We start from the raw sequence: 18,318 nt of genomic DNA, 5'->3' as shown, positions 1-18,318 counted from the left end.
AAAGAGAAAAGTAGCAAAATGAAGAAAGAACAACACACATCATTGATGGAATGGGCACAGAGGAAGTAAAAGCACTGATAGGAGTTTAAAGGGGATATTGCATCTTGAAGGGATGGTATAGTATTGGTTGAGGTAAAGATTCAGCTTTTAACTATTTGTGAGATACTTAAAAACCACTTTATGAAATGCTAAAGAGCATACAATTCTAACAGGAATAGAAAGTTTATTTGATGAAAATCAGTTTCAAAATGGCTGAGATATCCAAAAACAAAGTAAAATAAATCAATCCTGATTAAAGGTAGGTCCCATCTTTTATTAGGATTGCTTTGTTTTGGATATCTCAGCCACTTGAAAACCAATGTTCATCAAATAAACTTTGGAATCCTCTTAGAATCATATGCTCTTTAATATTTCATAACAATTTTCTTATTATCTCAAAAAATCATTAAAAAAACATTGGAAACGCGAGGCCCCATCTCAACCGAAAGTATATTGATTGAATTGATTGAACCGTTTATTGATCATCAAGCTCCGCAGCCGAATGGCTGAATTGCATCTGATTTACAGGGATAAAAATACAGTGAGACAAAATGAATTACATCATGCAAAACACGAACAAAATACAAACATTACAACAACAACAACAACAAATCATCAGAACATCAAAAGTGGCAATACATACACGTATATAAATCATATTACAACATAGGCAGAGTTGAGTGAAAAAAAGAAATCAAACCCGGTTTACATACATGTATATGTACCTTATATCCTCCATTACTGACATATCACAATCCTTTTCAGCTAATAAAAAGGGTAAGAGAAGAAGAGAGGGTGTGTGGAATGAGGAATGTTGAGAGAGGGAGAGTGCTACATGTAGTGTGAGTCTGAGACAGGATATGGGGACAGGAGAGTGAGAGAAACAGAGTGAGGGGGAAGAGAGGAGAAATTGATAAAGGCTGGGGAAGAAGAAAAGGGAGGCACAAAGGCGAGAGGAGGAGAAATGTAAGGATAAAGGAGAAGAAGAAGAGTGAGTAGAGGGGAAAAGCAAGGAAAGAAAATGAAAGAAGCTCAGGCCCTTTTCTACGCCATCAGGTGGGGACCCGTACCTCAAGACTAGATTGTAGTCCACCTCGGCGTTGGTCTCACCAGGCCTGATGGGGCGTAGGTACTCAGAGAGCTCCTGGCACAGCTGGAGGAGGAGGTGGCCACAGGCCCCGGGGTCTGAGTGCAGCTCCAGGATTGAGAGGCACAGAGATGTACTGGGGGCCTGGAGCCATTCATGGGAGGAAGTAAGAGAAAGAGAGAGGGACTTTAGTCTAGCATTGCTACATTTGATCACTCACAAAACAATGCATGCAGTTTCAAAGTAGAATACATGCAAAATGTACAACAAAAGCATGTTCTTAGTTCATAATCACAAAGTGTTAAGACAAGAGATTTTGAACAGATATTGTTTGCACAAGAAAACAACTTGAATAGACAACTCTAACGAATTCTGATAAGCTGATTGTAATACCAGTATAGTTTTTCCCCACCTTGTAAAATGCACTTGTGAGTGTCAGTCCCACATACCTAAATCCCTGTTGGTAGCTCATAGCCCCAAGAACTTGTGGCAATAAAAATATACAAGATGTATGATATACATATCATGATGACTAATGTGGGAGGGCAAGTACCCATAATAATAAAAACAAAACAAAACAAAACAAAACAAAACAAAACACATATTTTGGTGGACTTCTTTTATAGTTGTAAAAACATAATCAAAAGGATGAGGGGATAGTGTAAAAATGGAAATTTTCGCGCATTTCACGCATCCAGAAGCTAGCACACAAATAAAAGCATGCAAATATTTTTGAATGCCATATGTTCCAGTAGTTAATGTCCTGATCCCGCAAAATTAAAAACATGAAAAATTCATCTTACCTGGCCGAGCGCGAAAAATTACTTGCGCGAAAATATATCCACTTTTACTGTTTCGTCAACACATTCATGACTTACAATGTACAATCATCAAGCAGATTTATTGCATTAAGTGATTTAAAATATGTGTACAATTATACATATGCATATTTTTTTTTTTGTCTTAGGCCTTCAAAGGCCCTCACCTGTTCATAGTAGAAATCCTCCCTGACTATCTCATTGTGCGCTGCCTCCAACGTCAGCCTCCAGTCGCTCACAAGGTTGTACTGGGATTCGGCCAGCCCCTGACCGCCGAGGCTGAACTCGGGCGTCCGCATCGGGGTCTGGGACCTGGACACGGGGCTGTTGCGGCTGGAACTGGGTGAACCATGCCCTCCTGGGGGTCCAAGAAAAGAAAGGAGGGGATCCACATTTACAAATGAAATGTAAGCCTGTGGAAGAAAACTCAAAGAGAGTGAATAAGATATATTTTACTGTTCAGCCTGAAAATATGCAATTTTCAAAAGTAAACAGGGCTGATTTGGGATATGGGATTTGGGGCATTTTGACAGGTTCACATTACGATTTACTCAAAAGGACCATTGCATGAAGGTAAACAAATCTTCTAGAGTTAGCATTTCTTACAGAGTATATGTATTGATGAAATTACGGTATCTTCCATTCTTCAACAAAATTAAGCTTTAAATGTTCCCTGTGAGTAGCACTACTTACACACATACATAGTTTGACAAGAAAAAATATTCCATGGGCAATCAACAATTTGAGCCATGATTATGAGAAATAAACCTCGTTGTGAATTGATCCTCAATGTCAATGACTGTTTCCTTTCCTCCAATATTTGTTTTGAGGTTGTTGGTTTTTTTTTCCCTCTCATTCAACCCAAGTTTCACATTTTGGAGCAAAATGAGCAAAACTTACCACTGAATTTCTCCTTGATTCGCCGTTCCAGAGACTGAGATGCTGCAGAGGGCCTGAGGTAAAGAGAAGGTAGGTAGCTACAATTTGACAAGAACTTGAAAGGAACTACCATTTACAATCTCAGCTCTTCTAAAGGATGCTGTTGGAGTGAAATATGCGAACATTATGGTGCTCTCTTGTTTTTTCATGGGAAATTCAAATGCAACAGATTCTCAAAATCACAGACAAAATTCCCAGCATCCTAAAAGAACATGTTATGTTCCTAAAACACTTCATATCTTATTACAATGACATCAAAGGATCTGGAAAATTAAGCATTAAAAAGTCCCCTTTTAATCCTAAGCAAATGTGGCACAAAAAAAGGACACATGAAATTGACATGGGCGCACCTGGGAGTGATGAATTTCTCGTAGCACTGGTCACAGATTCTGACGGGGGTATCACCATAACCGTCAACGATGGCGCGAAGCTGAGAGCACTTCCAGCAGACGACACGACCGCACCGTCGGCAGTGATGCCTACGATTGAACTGCATTGGATAGACGAGAAAAATGCCATCAAACAGTCCTGTTTCAAATCTCGACCATCCACGTATAATGCTTTAAGCACTAGTCTTTTGTGGACAACACTGTCCGCGAGAATGCTGCCCCCACCAGTATTTTTACCTTTCCTGCAAATAGACATGTGAAGTCATATATTTTTGAGAAAGACAGTATTATCCACAAAACCTACAGTATTTTGGGCAAAAAAAGTAAACAGTAGGCATCTCCAACATCATCATAACCATCAGCAGCATTATTGTTATCATCATTTTCACCACAGTTACTGACCATCATCATCATCTTCATCACCATTAACATCGTCGTCATCACCAACATCACCATAACCTTCATAATCATCACCACTATGGCCAACATCCCAACTGCCATTCCCGTCATCACTGCCATCAACACCATCGCCATTCATCATCACAAACACCGCTGCCACTACCACAAATCAACTGACCATGCTGAAGCGGTCCTGGCACACCATGCAGTTGGTGACCCTGTCGTCCGGCACCCACTTGCTCCTTGGAGGAGGAACCGAGGGGAGCTGGAACTCTGCGGGCGCGGACGGAGCGACCGGTTTCTCTGGCACGTTGGGAAGGACAGAGATGGTGGGCGGGGAGGCGAACTGGTCGCCCACTTGACCCGTCAGGTTGTCCCTGCTGGACCGGCGCGACAGTGGAGCCGACACGTTCGGGCTGGGCTGGGGACCTTGGGATTGTTGTGAATGAAGACATCTCAAGTCAGCACTTTGTTATATCACACCCTGGACATCTCAAGTGATAAGAGCATCAGCTGATGAAATAATGTATGGCAGTCTTGGTGGTTACCTGTTTGCACTGCCCACCTGCTACAAATGGCCACACAAGGGCAGCTAGTGTTCCATACAATAGGACCATGCCATAACGTTCACATGACTAATACATGTAATAATCATTTTTGCTGTTTCCTTCAAATCAATCATTACACATGTGTTGAACTGTGCAAGTGTGTCACAAAGTATAATCATCAGTTTAAATACACCAGGACTCCACAGTGAGAATTTATAGTTTCACCAAAACAGACAGGTAACATATAAAATCCTGACCACATGAAAAAAAAAATCTGAAATCTTAGGAATATACACATAATTACTGATATTAGTACACATGCACATGCAAATTCACCCACCATGCAAATGAGACATGGCAATTCAAAAGCATAAAATTTGCAAGATATGATAACTGCTAGTAATTCTTTAGTATGTACATTTCCCACATCTAAGATATTGCAAGTAAAAAAATAATGATAGGCAGATGCAGACATTTTATATAGATATCTAAAACTGGGTTAAAGGCATAAGCACAAAGTTAACATGAAGTATGGCATTGGCAGCATTTTGTCATTCATGATGGCCATGGAGGAGATCTCTGTTCTCATGGTTGTGCTCCTATGTTGCAATTGGGTGAGAGAGCCAGTACAAAATTACACTGGTCATAAACAAAAGTGCATGTTGTTTTGATCCCTCGGAATTTGTGACTGTGCCAACATTCCAAGAGAAACTGTGTTATGTTACTATAATACTATGCTACTTTAAGCATTTCTAAGCTATGTGCTCTTTTTTAAGGCAAAAAAAAAATAAAAGGTTCTATTCTATATGTGAGGCTAAAAACCCCCAAAGTTCTGCCCTATATTTGAGGTTACAAATACATCAATAACAATGACTAAAGCATGTATCTCATTGGGCTGTAGACTAGTTGGCGACCTGGTAGCGACTAGAGTCTCCCTGGTCGCAGAGAGGTAGCGCAAAAATCTCTGTGACATCTCCGCGAGATCTCCTGGAATGTAGCAAGTTTCCGGAGAGTAATGAGAGAATTGAACATGTTTGATTTTTTGGAGACTCTTTCGAATCTCCAGCTGGTCAAAAAGACGTCTTCACAAGATCTCGGTGAGGTCTATTTGTGAGGTCTCCGAGACGTTTAAGGGACTTTGCAGTGACCCCTTGGCAACGTACTGCAGATGTTGCAGAGACGTCCCCAAAACTATTAAGGAAATATCTCAGCGACTTCCAGACCAGGGGTGGATCCAGGAATTCCGTAAAGGGGAGGCGCCTTTGCAAAATTAAAGGGGGGCGCATGCACCCCCAATTTTTTTTCTTTTTATTTCTTTTGTTTTAACCAAAAGTAAAGAGGGGGCGCACGCCCAGTGCGCCCCCCTCTGGATCCACCACTGCAGACGTATGAATTTTCATGTCATTTGGAGACATCTCTGAAGTCACCATAGAGTCTCCTTCTTGGTGAGAGAGCAAGCCTTTTTTTGTGTGTGTGTCTCTCAAGTTGCATAATTCGCATCAGTTGCAACAATTGCAGCAAAGTCTTATCCAGTGAGATACACCCTTTAGCTAACATTTCTACTATTCCTCTGCATGAAAGTTGTTATAAGGTGCCATCTATGCATGTATTTGTGCGTAATAACTCATAAGTAGAACAACAGCATATTGGTATACAAGAAAAATGAGGGAAGGCTGTAATAATGAACTGCCTTTGAGTCAAAGGTACCAATATCCAGCCACTGGGAAACACCACTGTACACGGTTGGAGACCAGAGACCAAGAGTTGACCGAACGTGGAGCCACTCACCCTTAATGATCTTTCGTCTCCTGTCCGGAATGGGGACAGAGGAGGAGGTGGTGGAGGCTGCGGAGATGGTGGAGGGGGAGGGGGAGGGGGGCCTGGCCCTAAAGGAGGACAGGAACTGACGTCCTCGGCCCGCGGAGGACATCCCAGGGGGCGAGAGGGTAGAGGCGTAGGAGGCGATACTGAGGCTGTGGTTCAGGAGGGAGTCGGTGTCTGCGTTGTGGCAGTAATGAGAGAAGAAATATTGGGATATCAGGGGCAGCGACTGATAGGGAAGATCACTGGAGCGATTTTGAGGTATTGAATTGGTTTGGATTTGCAGAAACTCAGAAGAAAGGATAGGAATAAGAGAAAGGGTTAGGGTTGGGCTGGGCTGGTTTGGGGTTTGGGTTTGGGTTTGGGTTTGGGTTTGGGTTTGGGTTGGGGTTGGGGTTGGGGTTGGGGATGGGGTTGGGGTTGGGGTTGGGGTTGGGGTTGGGGTTGGGGTTGGGGTTGGGGTTGGGGTTGGGGTTGGGGCTGGGGTTGGTGATGGGTTAAGGTTGGTGATGGGTTAAGGTTGAGGTTGGGGATCGATTGAGGTTGAGGGTGGGATTAGGGTGTGGTTTGAGTTGTGCTTGGGGTTGGGTTGAGGGCAAAGGTCGAGTTTGGGGTGGGGTTGAGGTTGGGATTGAGATAAACCCATTCCATACTGAATTCTGAAATGCCCATAGACTTAATGCGCAGGCCACCAGGTTCCCGTGCAGAACGGGTTAAGTGCAGGTTTGCTTAGATTTTGGGATGGGGTAAGGGTTATTTTTTAGTTTAGGGAGGGGTTGATGTTGTGGTCAGGGATTGGGATAGGGTGTGAGTTGTGGTGGGATTGGTTTGGAAAAGGAAATGGGGTTAGGGGTCAGGTTTTATTTAGGCTTGGGCTTGGGTTTGAGCTTGGGGTAGGGGATGGGTTAAGGATGGGGTTGGGTTTCGGGCTTGGGGTTGGTTCTGGAATAAGGGATACGGGTTAGGGTAAGGGTTAGAATTGGGGTTGAGGGTAGGGTTAGCCTTTAGATATAGAGGTGGGAAAGAGGATTGGGATGTCTGACAACTGCTCCTCAAACTAAACACCATGTGTCAGAAATCTTTGTCGTACATCTTATACTTTGGCTGGTTACTGACTGGTTACTGGGGATATTAGCTTGTGCAGTATGATTCTATATAACTTCTGGTTGAACTCGCAGGTTACATTAAAGATTGAATTTGGTATGTTGTTGCTTTGTAGGAATATCTTGCAATTTAAATTATTGAGAATATAAGACCATAATCAAAACCTATCTTTACAGCCTACAACTAAAAGTCAAGCGAAGAGTAAAGTCAACTCATATAGTGTCACATGTTAGAAGCATGTAAATCTGCATTTTTTAAAGGTTAAATGATTTCCCATTTACTGCAATTTCATTACTTCTCTGCCTTTTGCAGATGGGAGGGGGATAGTAAAACGTACAATAATCAACAGCATACAGTGTACTTTCATAAGCATTGTAAATGACACCGGATATCTGCTGAAACATAAGAACTCAAATTTTAAAAAAAATACAAAGCACAAAAGAAATCCAATTCTGTAGCTGATTCAAAACTAACCAACCATCTCATCACAAAATGAATTAACCATCTCATCACAAAATAGAGTTTGGCCGAACTTTTCTACTGGGTGCTTCATCAAAACTTGTCATTTGCCAAAGCATCATTGATCAAGACAAAAATGAATTACTGCATGTGACAAGGACCCTTCAAAGCAACGTCAGCTGATACAAGACAATCAGTATGCCACATTTTTCTTGCAAAGACGATCTTTTTGTTTCTTTTTTTTTTTGCAGTGCAGTGCAGTGCATGTGTTGCTGCGCTGTTCTGCGTGATAAATTGGTCTCCGGATCTTAATTGACCTCTCCTACGATTGAAATGCAACCACAAATTCACATGAAACCAGCATACAAACTATACTTTTCTCAGTGAATTACACAGTCAAGCTGGAAGCAAGCTTAAGATGTTGTGTTTTGGATATGCTCAGAAATTTGTGGCATGATGGTTATTCTTCACATATTTTGTCTAATACGAAGCAGTCATGGCTTTAACTTTTTCACAGTTGAATTGAGCCAAGCACAATCACTCTATTTGTTGTGCAATTCCTGTGGGACTTTGGGGCGGTGTTAATTAAAGTTGGAATCGTCTGAGCTTTCACGTTGGTTCTAAGCCATTGTACCGTTCGCTCAAATTCATGACGCAGAGAGCTACCTGATGCAATGATCGGATCATTTAACTTTTTGTAGGCTGTGTGTCGTCGCGAAATCCAAAGGTACTTTGTAACACAACGCATGGAGAGAGAAGAATGGCCAACAAAATCTTTGTCACCACATCCACATTGCAAATCTAAAGCTCCCTATTACCAGAGCTAGCACTGAACTTGAAATCACCTAGTACATAGCATTACATTGGGGAAAAAAATGAGAATATGATGAAAATATATAGTCATGCAAATAAACACTTTGTGAACTAAAGTGGATCATTTTTATATAGTCATTACTAAAACATAATTAAATGCTCTTTAAATCCTCTGCCTTTAGATGCTCAGTACAAACCCAAGAGACAGCTAGATTGGATTTCTTTTGAAAGTGCAATTAATATTTCACTCAATTGAAAATCATTTTAAAAAATGTCTAAATGTAAAGACATTACCATCACTTGCTGTACCACATTGTCTCACAGACACTGGAATGCTTTACTGAAATGTGCATCCAAGCTCAATGTCCACATTGGTAGACTTCCTTTTCACCCAGTGCTTTTGATACTTCATTAAATGAAATGAATTAAAAAAACAAAATGTCCAAATGTAACAATCACCGTCTGTTGTGGTATCACATGAATAGATTGAATACTTTATGGAGATGTGCATGCAAGATTAATGTCCACACTGGTAGATATCCTTTTCATCCCACATTCCTTCCAGAACCTCATTCAATACATTGTACATAACATGCTTTTCAGTTGCTACATTCCACAACCGAAAAAACAAAAACAAAAACAAAACAAAAAAGACCACACGGGCAACAACAACAACGGCAACAACCATGTGTGTACTGGTCCTTAAAGTTCAATGAAGTAAACCAGGCCTTAACACTTGACAGGCATTGTTCATAACAGTGGATATTGCTAATTCTCGACATGCAGGCATTCAGTAATGCTATTGTTACAGTGGGGCATGCCATGAAGCGAGACCCGGTTTCCATCTTTCACTGGTTTATTCCTGAAAAAGTTAATGGTCCGACAGTGATTTTTACTGGTCCTTGATTGTCAGACCGGTGCCAGTGTGCAGCGCTGTAATGATACAGTATATGACTCCTATGTATTTGCATCAGGTATGACTTCTTCTAACTTAAAAGCAGTCACAAATCAGGTAGATATTTGGACTAAATATTCAGGCACACTTCCTGTCACATCAACATGTTTTACACAAAAGAAAAAAAAATAATTATGCAGTCAGAGTCAGAACAAATCCAGACTATGTTCGACTTCACAACTGAAGAAACAGGTGACAGTTTGTGAAGTCTCCAGATTTGTGGCATCTAAAGGATTGCAGAAGCTAAAAAAATTAAACACAAACAACCAACCAAACAAAAAAGAACATACCATAAGCAATTCTAGTGCATATAGAGGCTCTTGTGCTCATGGGCATGGCAAGTGCTTCAGTGCTTTAATGTGATTTCCTATGCATGTAATTGATTTTTATCTTGCAAATGCACTTCACAAATGTGTTAATACTGACCACCTGAAAACGCATCTAGTAATTCTACATCAAGGTCTAGAACTTCATTATGGCTAAATAAAGGAATTCTTATAGTCACAGATTATTCATAATCACTTTGTTTTGATGCTGAGTTGCATGAGATTCCCATTACAATTTTTTCTTGTTCTTACATCACTTAGACAATATTTTAACACTGATTCTGTGAGTCATTTTTGTCTGCTTTGGAAAAGAGATTTAACCCATTAATTCCAGCAGGAATTACCATTTGTCAAAAGTAAATTGGCATCTCAGAAAGTCACAGTGTGTTTATATGATAGAATGAGATAAAATGGAACTGATTACATTTATCAAATCTGCTCAAAATCAGTGAGAATTCACAAAAAAATGCCAATTATAAGGAGAAACACAAACAATGAATACTGAAAAAAAAAATGAAATAAAAAGAGTCGGCATCAAATAACAGAAATGTGCTTTCTATGACCAGGTGAACTAAGCAATCACCCTCCGCATTGGAAAATTTTATCCTTTAGACTGTGCACAAAATTAAAAGTGCAAGCAAGGTATGGTAAAGCACTTTCTCTGATCACATTTTGCAGATGAAGCCTTGATAATGGTTTTCATCTCGCTGCTCTCACGAGTCACGCATAAATGTCGACAGGTATGTTGTTGTTTTTTTCTCATTTACCACATGAACTTAAAAAAAAAATAAGTAGAAAGCATCAAAAGAATTGTAAAACTTCATCTCCTTTACATACAAAAACAAAGAAGAGTAAAAAAAATTTCAAAAGGTTTGTTCTACTACAAGGAAGATGCATAGTACTTAAATATCATAGCCCCATAAAGTACAATATTGAATAAAAACCTGTGCAGTAGTATGCTGACTAATTCACTAATGTCACCGTTAAAGCTACACCTTCTAGCCATGTCTGATAACAGAGTACCCAAAGAAAATCGCATTAAATCATAAACTAACTAAATGCTCTCCATGTAAAATGCAATGGTTACACAAAAGTTGATGATGATGATGATGAGGACAGGCAACATAACAGAGGAAATGGGCAATATTTGTTGCGTAAAATATTTCTTGGGTTACTACCATCCCGGATGAAGAGAGGGATATTAAAGAAAAACAATGCAAACCATACGGGTACCGCGAGGGCGATCCTACCTCTGCTGGGTTCATCATGCGAAGGAAAAGCCGGGTCATATTCAATGACTACAAAGTCTGAGCTACTCCCTGTCAAAGGATCTTGGGGTTCACAGCACAAAAGCAACAACAAAAATCAGAGTGATTGGGTATCAAATGTTAAGGCTACCATGGAGTGACCTTTTTTTTTTTTGACAAACTATCTGTTACCATCAATCAAATATCTGACATACATAATTCATCACCCATTATTATCACATCATTCAAAATCATGACCCCATCAGTGCATATTCTTTGTCAATCTTCTACAAATTAAGAACAATTAAAAAAAAAAATCATGTGTGCCCGTGTAAGACTGCGCAGTTTATTTCACACAGATCGCGAGTAAGGTGTAGTGTTATGCTGCAACAAGCATTCCCTTGGTATTAACAAAATTGGTTTTGTGCAGAAGTTTTCTTCAAACCAAATCTTTAAACCTCTGACGTATTAAGTGTCCAAGAAGACTGTGGATAAAGCAGCCATGCAGGATTAGGAACAACTTCAGCCATACACTGGTGTAGCAGTTTTATTTGCAAGTTGTTTCGATGTCCACACCATAACAACTGAAGATGGTGATGTGTATCAATAAAGGATGATCAAAATTAAAACTCCACCTACAAATATTGTACTGGTGTTTATTCAAGTAAAGAGGAATATTTTGCAGGAAATCTATTTTACTCCCCTTAAATGCTTCATGCATATTCCACGAACCCGAATACAGAGGGATCTTTCTTCGTAATAGGTTATGCATTCAGGATAGTGAATTTAGCGTAATAGATTCAACAAACATTTATTTCCCTCTCTCTTCAAGACTCTATGAATGAAGGTACAACCTTTAAATAAGAGCGAAATGAGACTGCAACATGACATTACAGAAAGGCAAGACAGCAGAATGTAACTACATGGTAACACACGCGTATACACGCAGACCTTGGGTACTACATGAATAGAATAAACATGAATGGAAATCATACAACAAAGACCCATTTCATGCACAGTCCTATTTCACTAAAAGGCCATATATTTGATGGCTCTAGAGTTCAAATCACATTCAAAACATGCTAAAAGGATAGATAATGATGAAACTAGACATCTATATATTCTGTACAGAAAAAAAAAAATATCACATATGGCTATCAAATGTAAAGTTCAAGGCATGCATTGTAAGGATGCTGTTTGACTATGAGGTACCAAAAAGTTTAAACCAATGTTGCCTTATTATGTCCTTTCATTTGCAGTCTCTTGGACTTCCAATACCTAGCAAGTTCAGCAGGAACAGTAAAATCTCTTGCATCCATACGGGTTGCAGACATTAGACCATGTTTACTATAAATCTTGGAGCACTGGGTGTACTCTGCAAAAAGCTTTTTGATTCAGTTGGCTTTGTCACAAGGTCTCTTAAACATCTTTCTCTATTACAGCATTTTTCTCTGTCAGATATTAGTGAAAACACAGAAGCAAAACACAACAAAGGACAAACATTAACCTTTCATGTTAAGTTTGTGGCTAGCAACATTTGTTCCTGATATCTACGAATGAAAAGACATACAAGTCTTTATTGAAGCATACACAGCATACATTACATACATAATATATACACACAGACATATATGCATCAAGGCCAGTTTAAATATCTAGCATTCTACAGGTAATACAAAGGAGCATGGTTACAGTATATTTCAGATACAGATTACAGCAGCTCTATGATACAAAGATTATAAAGATTATTATAAAGATTATAAATGCGACTTCAACATCGAGACTCACCCGAGAGGGACGTGTTGTGGAGGATGACGGGGATGCGGATGGCCTCCCGGGCGTACTTTGAGATGAGGGCGTTGATGGACGTCTGCGAGAGGGTGGCCGAGGGGAAGCTGGATTCCTTGAGCTCCTCCTGGAGTGTGGACTGGACATCGGAGGCGAGGTTCACCTGGATCCAGATGGAGGGGAGGAGACAGTTGAGGGGTATATGGGGAGGTGGATTTGGACTTCATATCAGATATGACTTGCAGCCAAAATGACTGAATCACAAGTCCTACATGGATTGTAATGATCTTTTGGGTGTTGTGGTAGATGTTGTGTGTTAAATGGAATCCATCAAATGTTTGCTCTTGTTTTTACTTTTGTTTTGTTTTTTCTACATATGTAGTTTTGGTAGGGGGGAGGAAGGGTCTCAAAGAAAAACATTCTCTTAATTCAATATGAAATACTGAATTTTTCACAACCAAACAGGGGAAAATATTCAAGTTCATGCACAGCTATCTGGCCATAAAGACAGCATTATGTTCAAATACATAAATTTGACACTTATCACTACTCTCGCATACAGGCTTAATGAGAGAGAAAGAGAGAAATCGAAAAACATTAGTGGAAATATAATGGAATCACTAAACGAACCTTTAGATTCATAAGGAGCTGTTCAAGGAGCAGATCTGGTCTAGACATCAGGTCCTGGTACTCACCCCGTACCCTCTCTGGTAGGCAGAGTAAGACCTGGATCCAGTCATAGCATAAAAGATAAACATAAAGAACATAGAACATACAATTCATTAATGTCAAAGCCTGATCAATCAACTAAAGAAATGTTGATGCATGACTCCTCAGTTTTGTTTTTAGTTTTCTTTTCACTTACTCAAATGTTGTTTTCAAACATCTACACTACAGAAAACTGGGGCTTCAATGATGTGAAGTACATTTCTTTTTTTTTTTCCTCATAGTTGTTAACATGGGATATTTGTAAAATCAAATTCTGAGATCAGAATCTAGATACTGTATAAGCTGTTATTTTCGGATACAGATACTTTCGCAAATGAGGAGGTCATGGATATTTTCGCGAGATGTTGTTTTCGTGAATTGACAAGAAGCTGTCATAAGTGCACTATTACACCAGCGCATGGGTGACAATTTCGCATGTTGTTAAATTTGCGGTCAAACAGTGATTCGCGAAATTTGTGAAAATTAAACCCCTTGCGAAAATAACAGCGTATACAGTACTCCAACACACCGTAAGAACTCTAGAACCATATCTAGGCTTCAATATTGAGACAGACATTCTTGTTCTTTGGGAAGTTAGGTAAGCTGACCCTAAAATGATGCTGACCTTTGCTCCGATTCCAGTGTCACGCAGCTCCCCGGCCCTCTCATAGGAAATGTCCGCCAGGTGGTCAGTCAGCAGGAACTGGACCAGGAACACCACACTGGTCAGCGCCAGCTTCTGGGATTCCAGCAGCTCAGAGCAAATGGCCACAGTCTCCTCACTGCTTTGCAACTCCTTGATCAGCTAACAACATCGAAGCAAGCATTAGTCTATCCCTTATGCATTTAATCTATTCATCTTCCTATTGCCCCTTCAAAAAGATAAGGGTGTCAATGCCATAGGGTTAGTGAAACCTTAATGCCCTTATATTTCTCAACTGACAACATGCATATCTACATCCACTTTACAAATGCTCATATCTATGATCACACACATATTATACATATACATAGACTCAAAACAAAACAATCATAGATGTAAACGTCATGTTTTGCAAGTACCAAAGAAAAGGACAAACAAACACATGTAACACTCTTATCGCACAGATCAGTAATTAGCATCTCAGTGATGAATGCCTTGAAAAAGCTTACACAACTCTGGTTTTGCAATGAGGAGAATAAAACCCATCATCTTAATTTTTATCTATGATTGATTGCATACAGATATCTGCAGGGGCTCCGTAAGTTTCAAGTTCTCTGTCTGAATGCTATATCTTCGATCCTACTAATGTGATACAAAAACCATTTGAGTAGCAATCATTGAGAGCTACAGGTTCGTTTTGTGTTTTTGGAGCACCTGGCTGCTTCATTAACATTTCTCAATGGCAAAGACCAAAAGAACTGCATGTCTTACCTGATACACATGAAGATTTTCTGTTCCACTGATCAAAAGATGTTCTAGGTATTTTGTCTGGATAGTCTGTAAAATGGAACAGGTTCATATTCACATCACACTTGTTTCAGTCATTTCACGTGTATCAGGCATCAATGATGATTTCTTTTTGTTGGAATACTTTCAGGAAACATACCTTATTTCCTGTGTCCTATAAAGCACTTAATTCAAATGAAGGACTAAAGGGGTGAAGATATAAAGGCCACTGTAAATATAGAGCACAGAAAATACTTTCACATAATAAATCACTTTAGGCTTCTATGAGATGCCAGCATGATAATCCTGGATAACATCTTTGCAATTTCTTTTATAAATGAATGTAGTGTATTGTCATCAAAAGTTAGAGAGATTTTCCATGTTTCACAAGCTCTTCTGGTCACAAGCAAACACCTGCATCCAAAGCAACCAGCACCAAGCAAGGCAAAGTAGGCTGCTGCAGAATGGGCAGGCAGAACTAAGAACTTTTTGGAAACTCACATTGCTAACCTCCGCTACTTGTTGTTGTTGTTGTTGTTTTTTTTTTTTTAAACTGGCTGTCCGATATAGTGGTCTCAAACTGGACTTAAATATACAAATATATGTGTGAATAGGTATCCTTCCTACCTGCTGGTAGTCATCAAGGATATTGTGTAGCTCCGCCCACTCTCTGGCCAGCTTGAAGTTGGCCGCTGATATGAGCAGCTTTAGCACGCTGTCGGGTCTAGTCTTGGATTCAGCCTGGACATCTTGCCAAGTGGAGAGGGGTCGGGTGGCCTGCCACGGTTCGTCAGACTCTCCCTCTCCCTCGTCCTGTGGAACCTCAAGAGGCAGCAGTGATGCCTGCTTCAAGGCATGGACAGTTATCTGCCAGGGAGGTTGGGGGGGGGGGGGCAAAGAGCAAGTATATAGCTATTACATCTTAGCAACAAATTCAAGTTCACTTTCCCTCAATTTTTTCTTTTCATGCTGAGTATTGTACGCACCATACCCTGACAGACAAGTGGAGATGAACATTTTCCTGAGGTCATTGCACTGCAGACCCTATTTTGTTTTCTGTGTTAACCTCTTTGACTCTTTGTCAATAACCTTTTGTACAACATCTGTGTCTACTTTTTAAAAGAGCCAACCTGTGATTATATTGACGCAATATTAACTCAGCTGCCCTTTAGCATTTTTCTGGATTTGTCAATCATTGTTCTTTACAGCATTCTGGCAGTGCGAGAGCCGCTTATAATGTACTTCTACTCCCCTCACCTCCTTATATATTCTCAATTGCTGCAGCTTAGTGTTGAGGACAGCCTGCAAAGCAGATTCTCTCCCCGAGTGTGACTCACAACACTCTAGCAGCTCCAGAGCAGCTTCGATGGGGAGGCTGTCCAGGGAGGCTAGTACTGCACGACCTCTAAGCACCTGCAGTTAAGAAAGAAGAGAAGTTAGCACCTTCATTCAAGGTGAATCTTGAATAGATGAGCTGCCCTAGGCAGGTCAGAGGGGCAAGGCTATGCAGAAATAGAGCAAACAAACAAACAGTGAAGAACAGAAGGTAGGAAGTATGACAAAGATTGGAGAAACTAAAAAAAAAATAGTGGGGACACATAAGTGCAATGAAGGATAGAAAGAGGCAAGTTGATATCTAGGACCACAGAGTAAGAGACAGGAGGAAAGACCAAGCACGATAGATGTGGATGGAATGATAGAAGGATAGAGATCCTCAAAGCATGTGGAAAGTGGTGTATAGAAACTCTTCAATACCTGACAAACGGTGCTAGGATGCTCGTAATTTAATGATAGTGATAGAGGAATGGCCACAAGGAGCATCTTACTTGCCAAAAGATCAACAAAAGCTTGCAAATGATCTCACCTTGTCTTTGATGGTCAGCAAACATTGCCACGTCGGTTTGGTCGACGATGCCGACCCCTGCACAGGCTTGACCTGATTCCCAGCGCAATAGGCTGCAAAGTCCGCCAGGGCTCGGTACAGATCCTGGTCTCCCACCAGGCTCCTGGCGAGGCCAACCAGCCGGAGCACCGCGTCCCACTGGCAGGCCGACACCAGGATCTCGACGGCCTCCCGCAGCAGGTCCTGGACACCCATGGAGCGGACGTCGGCCAGGAGGCTGGCACGCACCTCCCGCATGTTGGCGCTGCAGCTCTCCTGGAAACTCTCCGCCATGGCAAGGACCTCTCCGAAAAAGGCCTGGACGTACTGCTGCACCACGGGATATCCCGCCAGGTGCTGGAGCACCTTGGTCAGGGTGGAAAGGCAGGGGTTGTAGACCCTGTCGCTGCCGAAGGTCTCCTCAAACACCAGGCTCTTCGGAGTGCCACCACTGGAGAGGAGTAATAGGTCCTCATCGATGGACTTGTCCTTGGCAAAAGTGTCCACTCCTTCCTCAATGGTGCCGCTGATGGCACCGGCCAGCGATGCCACGAGCTTGGACTTTGCATGGAGGTACTTGAGGGTGGACTCCGTCATTTGGAAAGGAGGTTGATCAGGGTGCTCTTCCTCATCACCAGGGCTGCTTGCTACAGTCTCAAAGTTCTTGGGCACGGAGAGATTTCGCCTGTGAGACGGTGCCTTGGCCTTGATGCCTGACACATTGAAGAATCTAAATCCAAAGGAGTGGTTGTATGGGGTCACCACTAACTTGAACTTCACAGAGTTTGAGCGCTGAATAGTCTTTCTTCTGCCTATTTAAACAAAAAGAGCACACAGAAAACACAAATATTAACTCTAAAAGCCTCGAATGAGGGCTTTAGCACTTATTACTGACTTAGAGGATAACGCCTCCCACGACAGGACAAACTCAAAAAGGCTAATTTCTTGAATGATTACACCTGGCTACAACCATCAAACAACACAGACAGGATAACCTCATTCACAAATTCTTCATACCATCTTTGAGTGGCAGATTAGAATTACACTATAGGAGATTGCTATGTTGGGATACGGATACACACAACCTAACACTATTACACAACACCACCGGTTCCTGCTTCGAGGCAAACTATCTGTGTGCTGCCAACACTACAAAATGCCACCTCCAGTACCTGCTTCGGAGTCGACCGTCTTGGCTGCAGCTTCTGTGCTGGACTCCACCTCTATGTGCCTGGGTAGGAACTTCATGGTGTAGTTCTCGAGCTTGTCGCCCAGGTAACGAGACACATGCGGCTGAATGACGTGCAGGAGGCCCATGTAGATGTGCCCATGGTGGACATTGGTCGGCAGGGTGGAGCCGGTGAAGTCCTTGCGGAACCAGTCCATGCACTGGGGTATGGAGATCTGGTACAGAATGGGGGAAAACAAAGTCGTAGGACACTGAGCACCAGCATAAGGAACAACAAGTTACTCTTGAAATATGAATGTGACTAACCACATCATCACAATGTATTGAAATTGGAATTTGCCCTTCTCTTTTTGCTCATCCTAATTTTCCCTGTGAGAG

The 18,318-nt window shown here is 41.2% G+C and overlaps 1 protein-coding gene across 1 annotated transcript in view; it reads right to left on the bottom strand.

Annotated features, from left to right (window-relative positions):
- The window catches only part of LOC139723255 (uncharacterized), a 54,901-nt gene that overhangs the window by 11,120 nt on the left and 25,463 nt on the right, over positions 1-18,318 (bottom strand). Inside the window, exons 20-33 of the mRNA XM_071634514.1 lie at positions 17,924-18,155; positions 16,734-17,563; positions 16,127-16,282; positions 15,497-15,736; positions 14,855-14,920; positions 14,066-14,245; positions 13,363-13,458; positions 12,733-12,895; positions 6,008-6,217; positions 3,850-4,100; positions 3,234-3,373; positions 2,845-2,897; positions 2,112-2,302; positions 1,110-1,270 (exon numbers count right to left, since the gene is read on the bottom strand). Coding sequence (XP_071490615.1) covers positions 1,110-1,270; positions 2,112-2,302; positions 2,845-2,897; positions 3,234-3,373; positions 3,850-4,100; positions 6,008-6,217; positions 12,733-12,895; positions 13,363-13,458; positions 14,066-14,245; positions 14,855-14,920; positions 15,497-15,736; positions 16,127-16,282; positions 16,734-17,563; positions 17,924-18,155 — 2,969 coding nt within the window. The remainder of the gene's footprint in view (positions 1-1,109; positions 1,271-2,111; positions 2,303-2,844; positions 2,898-3,233; positions 3,374-3,849; positions 4,101-6,007; positions 6,218-12,732; positions 12,896-13,362; positions 13,459-14,065; positions 14,246-14,854; positions 14,921-15,496; positions 15,737-16,126; positions 16,283-16,733; positions 17,564-17,923; positions 18,156-18,318) is intronic.

This window comes from Diadema antillarum, unplaced genomic scaffold (assembly GCF_040938485.1).
Source record: "Diadema antillarum isolate AM-2024a unplaced genomic scaffold, OU_Dant_1.0 scf00000183, whole genome shotgun sequence".
Lineage (NCBI taxonomy): Eukaryota > Metazoa > Echinodermata > Echinoidea > Diadematoida > Diadematidae > Diadema > Diadema antillarum.
The sequence above is the reverse complement of the archived record's forward strand: the minus strand, read 5'-3'. Positions and strand labels throughout refer to the sequence as shown.